At 37.5% G+C, this 11,342-nt stretch overlaps 1 protein-coding gene across 3 annotated transcripts; it reads left to right on the top strand.

Moving 5' to 3' along the window:
* Nucleotides 1-3,505: 3,505 nt before the first annotated feature.
* Nucleotides 3,506-11,069, top strand: LOC137739062 (acetyl-coenzyme A synthetase, chloroplastic/glyoxysomal-like). 3 transcript variants are annotated; one of them, XM_068478542.1, is made up of 19 exons: nt 3,508-4,430; nt 4,531-4,674; nt 4,755-4,910; nt 5,008-5,130; nt 5,213-5,381; nt 5,527-5,609; nt 5,808-5,909; nt 5,986-6,074; nt 6,190-6,280; nt 7,036-7,149; nt 7,633-7,709; nt 7,792-7,870; nt 8,080-8,148; nt 8,253-8,428; nt 8,608-8,664; nt 8,841-8,931; nt 10,171-10,269; nt 10,449-10,645; nt 10,857-11,069. In XM_068478542.1, exons 1-18 carry the CDS (start codon nt 3,846-3,848, stop codon nt 10,632-10,634), a joined length of 2,490 nt encoding a protein of 829 aa, XP_068334643.1. In that variant the 5' UTR covers nt 3,508-3,845; the 3' UTR covers nt 10,635-10,645; nt 10,857-11,069. The 3 variants fall into 3 exon arrangements, with proteins under 3 accessions (XP_068334644.1, XP_068334643.1, XP_068334642.1); XM_068478541.1 differs by lacking the exon at nt 10,857-11,069 and having other exon boundaries at nt 10,449-10,843; XM_068478543.1 differs by lacking the exons at nt 10,171-10,269; nt 10,449-10,645; nt 10,857-11,069 and adding an exon at nt 9,692-10,034 and having other exon boundaries at nt 3,506-4,430.
* Nucleotides 11,070-11,342: the final 273 nt, after the last annotated feature.

The raw sequence follows: 11,342 nt of genomic DNA, 5'->3' as shown, positions 1-11,342 counted from the left end.
TTGAAAGAAATGTTACATTCTAACTAGTATTTTAATTGGTAATTTTTTGTTATGAATTAATTTGTGCACTATTGTTATTCCACTGAGTCTTCGATAAATTTTATATAAGATTTTGTTATATGATGTATGGTATTTAATTTTATTTTCTACCATATCTTGGTTTTAAAATTTATTTCTATAACTAAGATATGACTCGCACCCTAACTCATGAATAGTCGATATTCACAGGTCAGGGTGTGACAATTACTTATCAGAAAAATCATTCACCTTTGCTTTTCCTATGGTAAAATCAGTGTTCTAAAAATCAGCCTAGGCGGCTGCCTAGGCGCTCGACGCCGGAGCCTCGCTGCGATTCTGGCCAGGATGTTTACAAAAAACTGAGAGGATTAGGCGGCCGCCTAGGCACTCGCTGCTTTAGGCAGTCTGGGCAGCCTTAGGTGGTAGTCTAGGCTGATTCTACAACTTTCGACTCGTCCACGTCTGCATCTGATTCATCATTTGCAACTCACATCTGCAATTTTCGACAGCCTTAAACTTATCTTTCATGCTTTACTAGGTGAAGATGGGTTATGCAAAAGGTGGTTCTGAATGTGGGTTTTGCAAAGATCTTAGAAGATGAGGATGGGAGTGAATGTGGGTTATGCAGAGACAAAAAGAGAGAGAATGAGGATGGGAGTAAATTGCAGAGAGTAAGAGATGAGAGAAACTTCGCGATCTATAGAGGGGATATATTATATTAAAGCTATTAGATAGACAAGGATTAAGGAGTATGTGAGTGAATCTCGATCTCCCATGCCGGATAAAAGCAAAAAATATTTAAAAACTTATTAATTAACAATTTCTTTGGCCCAATTATCTAGAAAATTTAGCCGTTTAAGAGAAAAAATGAGGTGGATGGATGACGGCTATTGGTTTGTGGTTAGGGTTTCTTTTATTAAAAGTCTTGTGAGGCCCAATAATAATTTAAAACTTATGATCTTAGAAAATTTCTAAAATTTTACACAATACACATATTTTATCATAAATATTTATTTATGTATTCTTTTATTTTTCATTTTATCTTTCTTAAATTTTCTATACAAGTATGTTTTTTGTTGTTGTTGTAAACATGTACTTATTCATATATTATATAATAAATTTACTTTAAAAATACAAATCTGCCTAGCTGCCTAGGCGCTCGCCGCTAGGCCTTAACTCGTCGCCCGACTAGCGTTTAACGTCTTCTAGAACATTGGGTAAATGGAGAACGCCGCATTAATAGAGTCAACTGGAATTTTTTATTCTTTAGAGAACTCCACTGTTTTGCGAAAGGCATGACATGGGTTGCACAATTACCCAAAATCTTAAAAACCAACGGTCATCAGCCCAAAAAGTGAGGGGCGATTGCTGGGCTTCACCAACCCCGTTGGGTTGCCTATCCAATTTAACTGTAAAAACATTACATTTTGAAAAAATAAAAATTTCATATCATATTTCCTACAATTCAAATTTAAGGAAAAAAAAAGCCACTCTGTACTATGGTCTAGTGGTATTTATCACATCCCGCTCCGGGGGAACCACTTCCCAGGCCCGACTCCATCGTAACACGATATTGTCCGTTTTGGGCCCCGACCACGCCGTCACGGTTTTGTTTTTGGGAACTCACACGAGAACTTCCTGATGGGTCACCCATCCTGGGAATGCTCTCGCACGCTACTCGCTTAACTTCGGAGTTCCTACGGAACCGAAGCCAGTGAACTCCTAAAAGGCCTCGTGCTAGGTAGGGATGAGAATAAACATATAAGGATCACTCATCTAGGCAATGTGGGATGTCACACTATTCCTCTTCACTTGAAAGTGAGAGGTCTTAAGTTCGAATCTCGTGGATGATGAATTTGATACCAAATTAGGCTACCCATTGTGTGGCTTAGGCGAACTCCCATTTTTCTTAGTGTAAAAATATCGATATATTAAAAAAAATTTGAGGGAAAAAAAAATCCTATCTCCTATTAATCATTACATACTTTTAAGGAGAAATTATTAATTTTTGTTATTAAATGTTATTAATTAATACTGAAATTTAACATTTTATCCTTCAATCAAATTCAAATTAATAAGGCTTTAATATAAGATTTTGGTCAACTAGGCACCAGATCCAAAGTTCTCCTCCTTTTATTCTGGTCTAAGCTAGCCAAAGCTTACTAAAATGTTTAGTGTATGATATTTTTTGTTGTTTATTATTTTCTGTGTTGAATAATACATTGGGGTGTGGCTTCAATGCAATATGACACTCAGTGTTATATGGTTGTTTTAATCGTATGTATAATTTTTGCAATTAATTTTTTATTTTTAATCTCAACTATTCAAGTTTTGTTTCACTCAATGCTAAGTACTATTAAAGAATCATAAATGCATTGATAATATCATAATGATAGAAAATGTCAAACATATTGCCAAAAAAAAAAAAAAAAAAGCATCAGTCCATTTACAATAATTCTATGGTGGTTTGTGAGAAAATTGAGACTCCATCGTAAAATTAAATTGGTAATATGGAGAGTAGCCCAACGTATTTATAGGGGCGTGTTATCTATACACCCAATTTTTCTTCCCGCAAACCCTCTTAATTTGTAGCCATTAGATCGACTGAATCAAAGAAGATCAAATTACATAAATTAATCAAGAGTGTGTGAAGTAAAAATGAATGCAATGACCCTCCTCCCATCAATATGAGATTCATTATCAACACGTCATCTCACGTGTAAGAAATTTTCAAATCTAATACGTGAAACAACATGCTATGATAGTATGAAGAAAGTTGAAATTCTACCGTAAAACCAATTGACAATATGGAAAATGCTTAACGTACTTATAAGCCCATTCAAGGTCTTCCTTTCCACTAATATGAGATTCATTCTTAACAGTTTAGACTCTTGTAACTGTTAAAGAAAATCTCATTCTTCTTCTGAGTTGGTGATGTAAGGATGCGAGCAACTTATATGAAACATGTTCGACGATATGGCCGGCTTTGAGAATTTGAGGACCCTAGACGAACCTTCAAAATGATGCCCTAAAATTCTCTAACCCATAACTCTTTGTACATTGATATTTAAAAAGAAGAACTTCGTTAAATATACAAAAATATAATTATAATTTAATATCAAAATATTACTTAGAGGTTACACGTATAGCGTTTTTTAAAAACAAATGTACTAATTAAGTATAGATAATCAAGATAGAGTCCGAATCCACTAAAACAACTCATGTGTTAGAAAACTTGCGCACGTAGTGATTGACAATGGAACGGAAAAGCTCTTGCAAAGGGACTTGGATTGTTTCCCATCCCATACTTTTTCCATTCCTTCCTATATTCTGTGGTCAAGATTAAACCATATTAATATTTTATATTGATTTTTTATAAAAATAATAAGATAAAAAACAATAAAAATATAAAATGTTAATATGATTTAACCGTAGCTACTTAAATAAAAAGGGATAGGAATGGAATGGATGAGAAATGCAGAAAATCCAGACAAAATATTAAGTGGAGAGTGGAGAGAGAAAAGGGTATTCTGTTCTCTACATCACTGCGCCCGCCGCCCAATGCCAATTCCAGTTCCAGTTCCAACACCAATGCCAATTCCAATTCCAATTCCATTTGGCAGTTGGTAATTCCAATACCAATTCCATGCCTGCCAGATTTGACACGTTTGTTTATGATCCATGAATTAATATTATTTTCATTATTTATATAAAGGGAGAAAAGTCAGAATTCAATGGATTCATACCTAGTAAACGAATGAATCCAGGGGCAAGACCAAGGGAGGAAGGAAACTAGGTCTAGGCTAGATTATTAGTAGAAAGACAGGATGGTCCCCCTACAGCATCATCAGTTATATTACAATAATATTAATATTAATAACACTGTGACTACCTGTAGCTGGGGAGGAGGAAGAGGAGGAGGATTTGGATTGGGTTATAGCAATCTTCGTAGTGTTATCCTTTCTCCGGGTCATGGTTTTGCATATCATCAGATTCATCATCACACCCCTCCATTAGCCAAACATTCCGTTTCCGCTCTCCACGAAAGAAGAAAGTCAATTCCAGATTCCAATTCCAATTCGTTGCGTCGCCTTCTTATACCAAGAGGAAGAACAAGGAGGTGCTGTTTGTGGGCATCGCCCAAATTTAAATCCTGCGGTTGGGACATGGAATCATCATCGCCTGATCATGCTGCTAATAACAACAAGAAGCCTCGTAATAATCCAAATTTGATTACAACAAGCGATCACCTGCGGCATGTGGAGTCGATGGCCACAATGCCTTCCGGCGCCGGAAACATTTCGCACCTGAACGCTATCATTCTCGGAGAATCACTCGCCTCTGAAGAGAACGATATCGTCTTTCCCAGCGACCACTTCTCCTGTCAGGCTCACGTCTCCTCTCCCCAACAGGTACGGTAGTTTCTTCTCTCAGTTCTCTGCGCTTTGCACTTCCGCTTCCAAGTTCCAACAACATACTCTAATTTCTTGTTACCCTCCTCCTCCCCCTCAGTATCTGGAGATGTATAAACGGTCCATCGAGGACCCCGCGGGATTTTGGTCCGACATCGCTTCCACCTTCTTTTGGAAACAGAAATGGGGCAAACCAGTCTACTCGGAGAATCTCGATATCAGGAAAGGCGATATCCGAATTGAGGTCTTTCTTTTGATTCTTTGATTTTATTTGCTTGCCTTGCATTTTTTTGAGTTCAGAAAATTCTAATTTGGGCCGAGCAGTGGTTCAAGGGCGGTCTCACCAACATCTGCTACAACTGCCTTGACACAAATGTTGAAGCTGGACTTGGCGACAAAATTGCCTTCTACTGGGAAGGCAATGATCTTGGTGTTGACGCCACTTTAACTTACACCCAGCTTCTCCACAACGTTTGCCAGGTCGGTCCGTCTATCAATCTGCCTGGGACTCCGAGTTGCTTCATAAAACTAATCAATAAATATTTCACCTTTTCTTACCTGTACCATTCATTCGCAGCTTGCAAACTATTTGAAAGATGTTGGAGTTAAAAAGGGTGATGCTGTTGTGGTTTACCTGCCCATGTTAATGGAACTTCCAATCACAATGCTTGCCTGTGCTCGAATTGGTGCCGTTCACTCGGTGTTGCACCATCTTTCTGTTTGCTTTCCAGCATCCCAATGCTTTCTTTTTTCATAATTAATTGACTTTTCCACTCTTTCAGGTTGTCTTTGCCGGATTTTCTGCAGAATCTCTTGCTCAAAGGATTGTAGATTGCAAACCGAAAGTCGTAATCACTTGCAATGCTGTTAAAAGAGGTTCTAAGGTTATCCACCTCAAAGATATAGTTGATGCTGCCCTTTTAAAATCATCCGAAAGTGGGATTTCTGTAGGTATGGAAATTAGCAAATTGATATGTGATTTATATAAACTGCTTCTTTTTAGTAACCTATATGTGCGTGTGGGCGTGGTGAGGCAATGCACGCTTTTTATGTAAAAGTTCTTTGTATCGTGACATCTGATGCCCGGTTTGACCAGATGTATGCTTAACTTACGAAAATCAATCGGCTATGAAGAGGGAAAGTACTAAATGGTTGGAAGGAAGGGATGTATGCTGGCAGGTTAGCACTTGTACTAGCACCTCTTTATATAGACTTCCATGAAAGAAAGGATTCTTTTATTTGTAACATGCTTAGAGGATTCTTTCATTTGTAACGTGCAGTATGCTCTTCCTATGTTATTGTTTCATCATATGCTTATAATTGGCCTGAATGTTTGTCTTACGGACGGTTGTGACTGATGACTCATGATTTCTCCAGGATGTCATAACTAAATATCCAACTACTTGTGCAGTGGAGTGGGTTGATGCAGAAGATCCACTTTTTCTGCTCTATACCAGTGGGAGCACTGGTAAACCGAAGGTAATTTATGTTCCATGCTTCAATTAATTGTTTTCTTCTTTTCCTGTTGGATTCTTCTAATAATAAGCTCTTATAGGGAGTTCTCCACACAACTGGAGGATATATGGTGTACACTGCAACAACTTTTAAATATGCATTTGATTACAAGTCATCTGACATCTACTGGTATCCTTCAAAACCCTAAGCTTATCATTAATGTTATTTTGATTTTTTTATGTGAAAGAAGCTTGCTTTGTTCTGATGTTTTTTCGTGACTGAACATGGCTGTATCTTTATTTAGGTGTACAGCTGACTGTGGTTGGATCACTGGGCACAGCTATGTCACTTATGGACCCCTGCTAAATGGAGCGACTGCTGTTTTATATGAAGGGGTAACTAATAGATAGATTATGTATACATATTATCGTTTACATGTATGAGAGGAACCTAGTATGTATGTCCAAAGAAAAAAACATTCATCTGCGTACGTATGGATCAGCCGACATCTCTACTCTGGCACTTGGAAGTTTTTGGGAAAGAAGAAAAAGAGTATACCAAGAAGAAGCTGGACCGCTAGTCTAAAGATTATTTTTTTCTTTTAACTTTTTTTTTTTTTTTGTCAGTGTAGTACTATCCCCTTAAGCGGAAGGTCTCTAGTTGGACATATGGTATTGTTTAAAGGGTGGTTAGGTTCTTATGGTAACAAGGGTAAGCCCTCGCCTGTAGACTAACCATTGGACTGAGAATAACTTAATAAAAGGTGTCTTTATTTTTTCAAGAAAGCAAAATAACTGACATTAGTTGACTAGTTATGAATATGACATTTAATTAAAATTTGTACATGTTTACTTCTGGTGAGAAGAATTACGTATCACTGTCTATGATCTAAATAAAATTTTAATTTCTTTGTACATTATACTATAAATGAAACGAACTCTTCTAGTGCTAAATACATAATTACATTTAGGACACTGACTAGCTGTATCTGAATATGTGCATAATGCCATACGATCTCATGTGTAAAGAGCGCTGCAGTTAGATTGATTATGGTGTAATTTTTGGTTCATATGCTTGCTTTAATTTTTGCTAATTGGATGTCCTATGTTGACATTTCATATAGCAGTTACAATCCATGTATATGTTGCAGGCTCCAAATTATCCTGACCCTGGACGCTGTTGGGATGTTGTTGATAAATACAAGGTGACCATATTTTATACTGCCCCCACATTGGTGCGGTCCCTCATGCGTGATAGTGATGAGGTAAGATATTTTAGCCGTTCGTTCATCATATATGGATGTGATTATTTTAATGTATTTGTTATTGATCCGGATGATTATGATTTTATAAGTTGGTAATGGCTGTTCCCGGCTATGTATGTAGTCCAAAAAAATTCGTTTCTCTATTTTCTTTTTTCCTCATCCTCTTGTCATTTGTCCCTGTTTAAATTTTGTTCTTTTGTTCTGTCAAAGATGCTCCCCTGTTACACATATCTGGTTTTCATGGGTGTCCCGCCTTTTGTTGTATCTTATTAAGTTACTGATCAAGAAATCAGTCCTCTTTATAATCTCCATCATTTACTATCTGCATTGCAAGACTTTCCATTCTACATAGTGTTCTGTTTCTGCAACCATGGTGGTATTGTTGTTTGGATGAGGCTAAGATTCAAGTACCCCTTACATAATGCCTTAAATATTTATGGATGTGTGTGTTCATTGAATTTTATTTATTTATGTATTATGCAGTATGTTACACGATACTCGCGAAAATCCTTACGGGTCCTTGGAAGTGTAGGCGAGCCTATTAATCCAAGTGCATGGAGGTTGTCATCTCTTTTGTTGTCTGATTCAAAAGCTTCACTTCACACCCAAAAAGAGTTATTAACCCAATGCTGTTTGGTACAGGTGGTTTTTCAATGTGGTTGGAGATTCAAAATGTCCTATTTCTGACACTTGGTGGCAAACTGAAACTGGTGGCTTCATGGTATTGTAGTACTGTTCTTATATAGTTTTTAACCTGTGCGCCATTGACTGGTGTTAAGCAGAAATGTTATTGGCACAGGAAAATTCCTCAAGATTTTACTTTCGTTAAACACTCCCCTCACCACACTTATGTGCCAATATGCATGTGCATTCACCTTTCCATCAGTGAGATGTTTTAACTTGAAATGCTTGACCTTCTTTACCTGACAGATAACTCCATTACCGGGTGCCTGGCCACAGAAGCCTGGTTCTGCTACTTTCCCTTTCTTTGGGGTTCAGGTATTTTATTCTAATCTAGTTTATGGATCTCATTAAGTGTCCTTTTTTATACTTTTGAATCTGTAAGATCTATATCTTGGTAATTATTTTGCTTGTAACTGCAGGCTGTCATAGTTGATGAAAAGGGTGTTGAAATTGAAGGGGAATGCAATGGTTATCTGTGTGTAAAAAGCTCATGGCCTGGAGCCTTCCGAACTCTATACGGTGATCATGAAAGATACGAAACCACTTACTTTAAACCTTTCCCTGGGTATTATTTTAGTGGTGATGGATGCAGCAGGTAAATAATAACATCAAATTGCAGTTACATCAGCGTGAATGCTAACAAGTGTTATGCATTGGAGGTTTTTGCTTCCAGGACAAGATTTGATTCCTTTTTTCAGTTTAGAGTTTATAATTTATTCATTAGTTCTTATTCTAATGTATTATAAAACTGAGCGTTACACATCAATGTCTCAGGGACAAGGATGGATATCACTGGCTTACAGGAAGGGTTGATGATGTTATCAACGTTAGGTATTTTGGGATTCCATAAACCATGTGCATATAATTTTTCAATCTTAATTTTTGTATGAGTAAGCTAAATGTAGCGATAGGATAATTAACGTGTGGATTTCTTAGGATGTAATGTGGACAACTCTGTGATTGTTGTTTAGTCCCTTTGTTCAATGATAAAATCATAATATGTGCAGTGGACATCGTATTGGTACAGCAGAAGTGGAATCTGCTCTGGTCTCACATCCCCAGTGTGCTGAAGCTGCTGTGGTTGGCATTGAGCATGAGGTATGTGAATGTGACACGCATTTACTGAGTTTATAGATTAGTATTAACACTTCACACCCTGAAACTCGACTTTTGCTCTACTTTGGTGGTATTCCATCTATTCTGTCAAATAAGTGTTAAAGTTTGCTGACGTGTAAGGGCAATACAGTAATTTTGTCCTAGTTGGCACTGTTGGACCACAAAGCTGTCAAAACAGCTGATTAAAAGTTACCATGTAGTTTCATTTTCCACGTCCTTATCACCACCGTCTCTCACCTCGACTGATCCTTCCCTCTTTCCGGTTCTCTCACTTTAAGTCACCATTTTATAGTGTGGTGATGAAATTCCAGCTGGGAATTGGGTTGGGCTGTCTGGAGGATGGGTAGGAGAGTGGCTGTACAAGATTAGCAAGAACATTTTCCATAAAATCATGACTGAAGGAGAGCAGCAACGTATGATGAAGAACGGCACAACCAGAACATTATGTTATTGAACTCAAATTGGGTTGGGCTTCAATCCCATACAAATACAACACAATCAATTAGGAGTTGAACTGCACAATTGAATTGATTGAATGTATCATGATTCCTTTGGATTTGAGCTACGATAAATGAGGAAATTAATTAAATAATTAGAAATTAAACGAGGATTTGGAATGGTTAAAGGCTTGGGTAATTTGCAGTTGCCCTGAGCTTGGAGATCAGCGAGTATCTTTGCTGCTATGGCCCTCTCTCCTCCTCTTCTCTCTCCCCTCCGTTTATTTTCTCTTCCTCTATGACAGATTCCTTCGCTGCTATGGTTTCTCAAGTGCGTTGCAGGGCGGGACTTTACACCTTGATGTGGTTGCCATATAAGCAATTTATTGGGTCCCACCATGCCACATCAACAAAGTTAACACCTATTTGACAGAATAGACTGAATACTGCTAAAGTGGAGCAAAAAAAAGTCGAGTTTCAAGGTGACAAGTGGAGATATTTTTTGTTGGGGGAAGGGAGATTGAATTTGAGTTCCATGGGGTATAACAAAAAATAAGCCAATAAAATATCATATCCCATTTGAGAAGAATAAACTTAGCCCGTTAGAGAAGAATAAACTCCTGTCTTTCTATAATCTGCATGAAAATCTGATAATTTGTCTCCATATACTTTTGCATTGTTTTATCAATTGTGTATGACATATTTAAGAGAGAGTGGGAGAGCGGGAGGGCGGGGCAGATGCTTCTGGCTAGTATGTCTGAACAAAATTACTTTCTTTCTATAGGTTAAAGGACAAGGTATATACGCCTTTGTTACTCTTGTGGAAGGTGTACCTTACAGTGAGGAACTCCGGAAAAGCCTTATACTGGCTGTGAGAAAGCAGGTATATATCTAGTCCTGTTCTGTACAGGTATATATGCTTTGTTTTTCTATTGCATCTTGTAATTGCAGTGCAAGTGCAACGACACTCTAGTCCTGTGCTGTTCACAATCCAGGAGTCATATTTCAGATCTGATGGTTTCCGGTTACAATTATTAAATTTGGAATGTAAACATTTTTCAGATAGGACCATTTGCAGCACCGGACAAAATCCACTGGGCCCCTGGCCTTCCAAAAACAAGGAGTGGGAAGATCATGAGGAGGATTCTGAGGAAGATTGCTTCGAGACAGTTAGATGAGCTTGGAGACACCACCACCCTTGCGGAACCAAATGTGGTCGGTCAACTAATTGCTCTCGCAGATGTCTAGCAAGTGCGGAGGTTATATTATTGGCCGCTGCATTTCCCAAAAGTTATCAATTGCACAAGATTAAACCTTAAAATACTTCAAGACTTTTGTTCCATGTGTCATTTTGCTTCCTTTTTATCCAAATGATTCAGATTCACTGCAACTACTTACACAACTGAACACATTATGGATCTATTTTGTAACCTATTCGGTTTGGTTTTGAGCTTTCATCTTTTGTCCCAGATACATATGACAGTATATGGAGGAAAGGAGAGATAAAGGTGCCCTGGATGGAGAATGTTATATTGAATGGCAATGACTGACAGGAACTATTTGAATAATTGATTACACATGTGACGCATGGCAATTTTCTAAGATGGTGGCAACAGTCACCACCTAGTTAAGGTGGTGAGCAAATTCGGATTCTATTGTGTGTAAAGTGTAGTATAATTTTTAGCGTGAATTCTAAATAATGGCCAAGTGGACAAAAACAAAGAAAAATCATTACTTACCTTATAAGAGATTTTCGCATACCACTAATTTACTATATCTTAATCGTCTGTTAGATGCATACTGCACTTTTTAAATGTGTTGCAAGAATTTATTTGACAGTGACACCATTTTCAAATGTGTTGCAAGAATTTATTTGACGGTGATACCATTGCAAGAGAAAATCTTTCCTCACATTGTTTGTTTCATTAGCTTTACCTAAATGGTCTATTTGTTTAA

This window comes from Pyrus communis, chromosome 7 (genome assembly GCF_963583255.1).
Source record: "Pyrus communis chromosome 7, drPyrComm1.1, whole genome shotgun sequence".
Lineage (NCBI taxonomy): Eukaryota > Viridiplantae > Streptophyta > Magnoliopsida > Rosales > Rosaceae > Pyrus > Pyrus communis.
This window is presented reverse-complemented; position numbering and strand designations above follow the sequence as displayed.

What these genes read in the sequence shown, in the direction of transcription:
- LOC137739062 (XM_068478542.1), top strand. Translation starts at nt 3,846, where the DNA reads ATGGTCCCCCTACAGCATCATCAGTTATATTACAATAATATTAATATT. An exon ending in GAATTGGTGCCGTTCACTCG is followed by an intron (nt 5,131 to 5,212) that starts GTGTTGCACCAT and finishes CCACTCTTTCAG; the next exon opens with GTTGTCTTTGCCGGATTTTC. An exon ending in GGAGCACTGGTAAACCGAAG is followed by an intron (nt 5,910 to 5,985) that starts GTAATTTATGTT and finishes AAGCTCTTATAG; the next exon opens with GGAGTTCTCCACACAACTGG.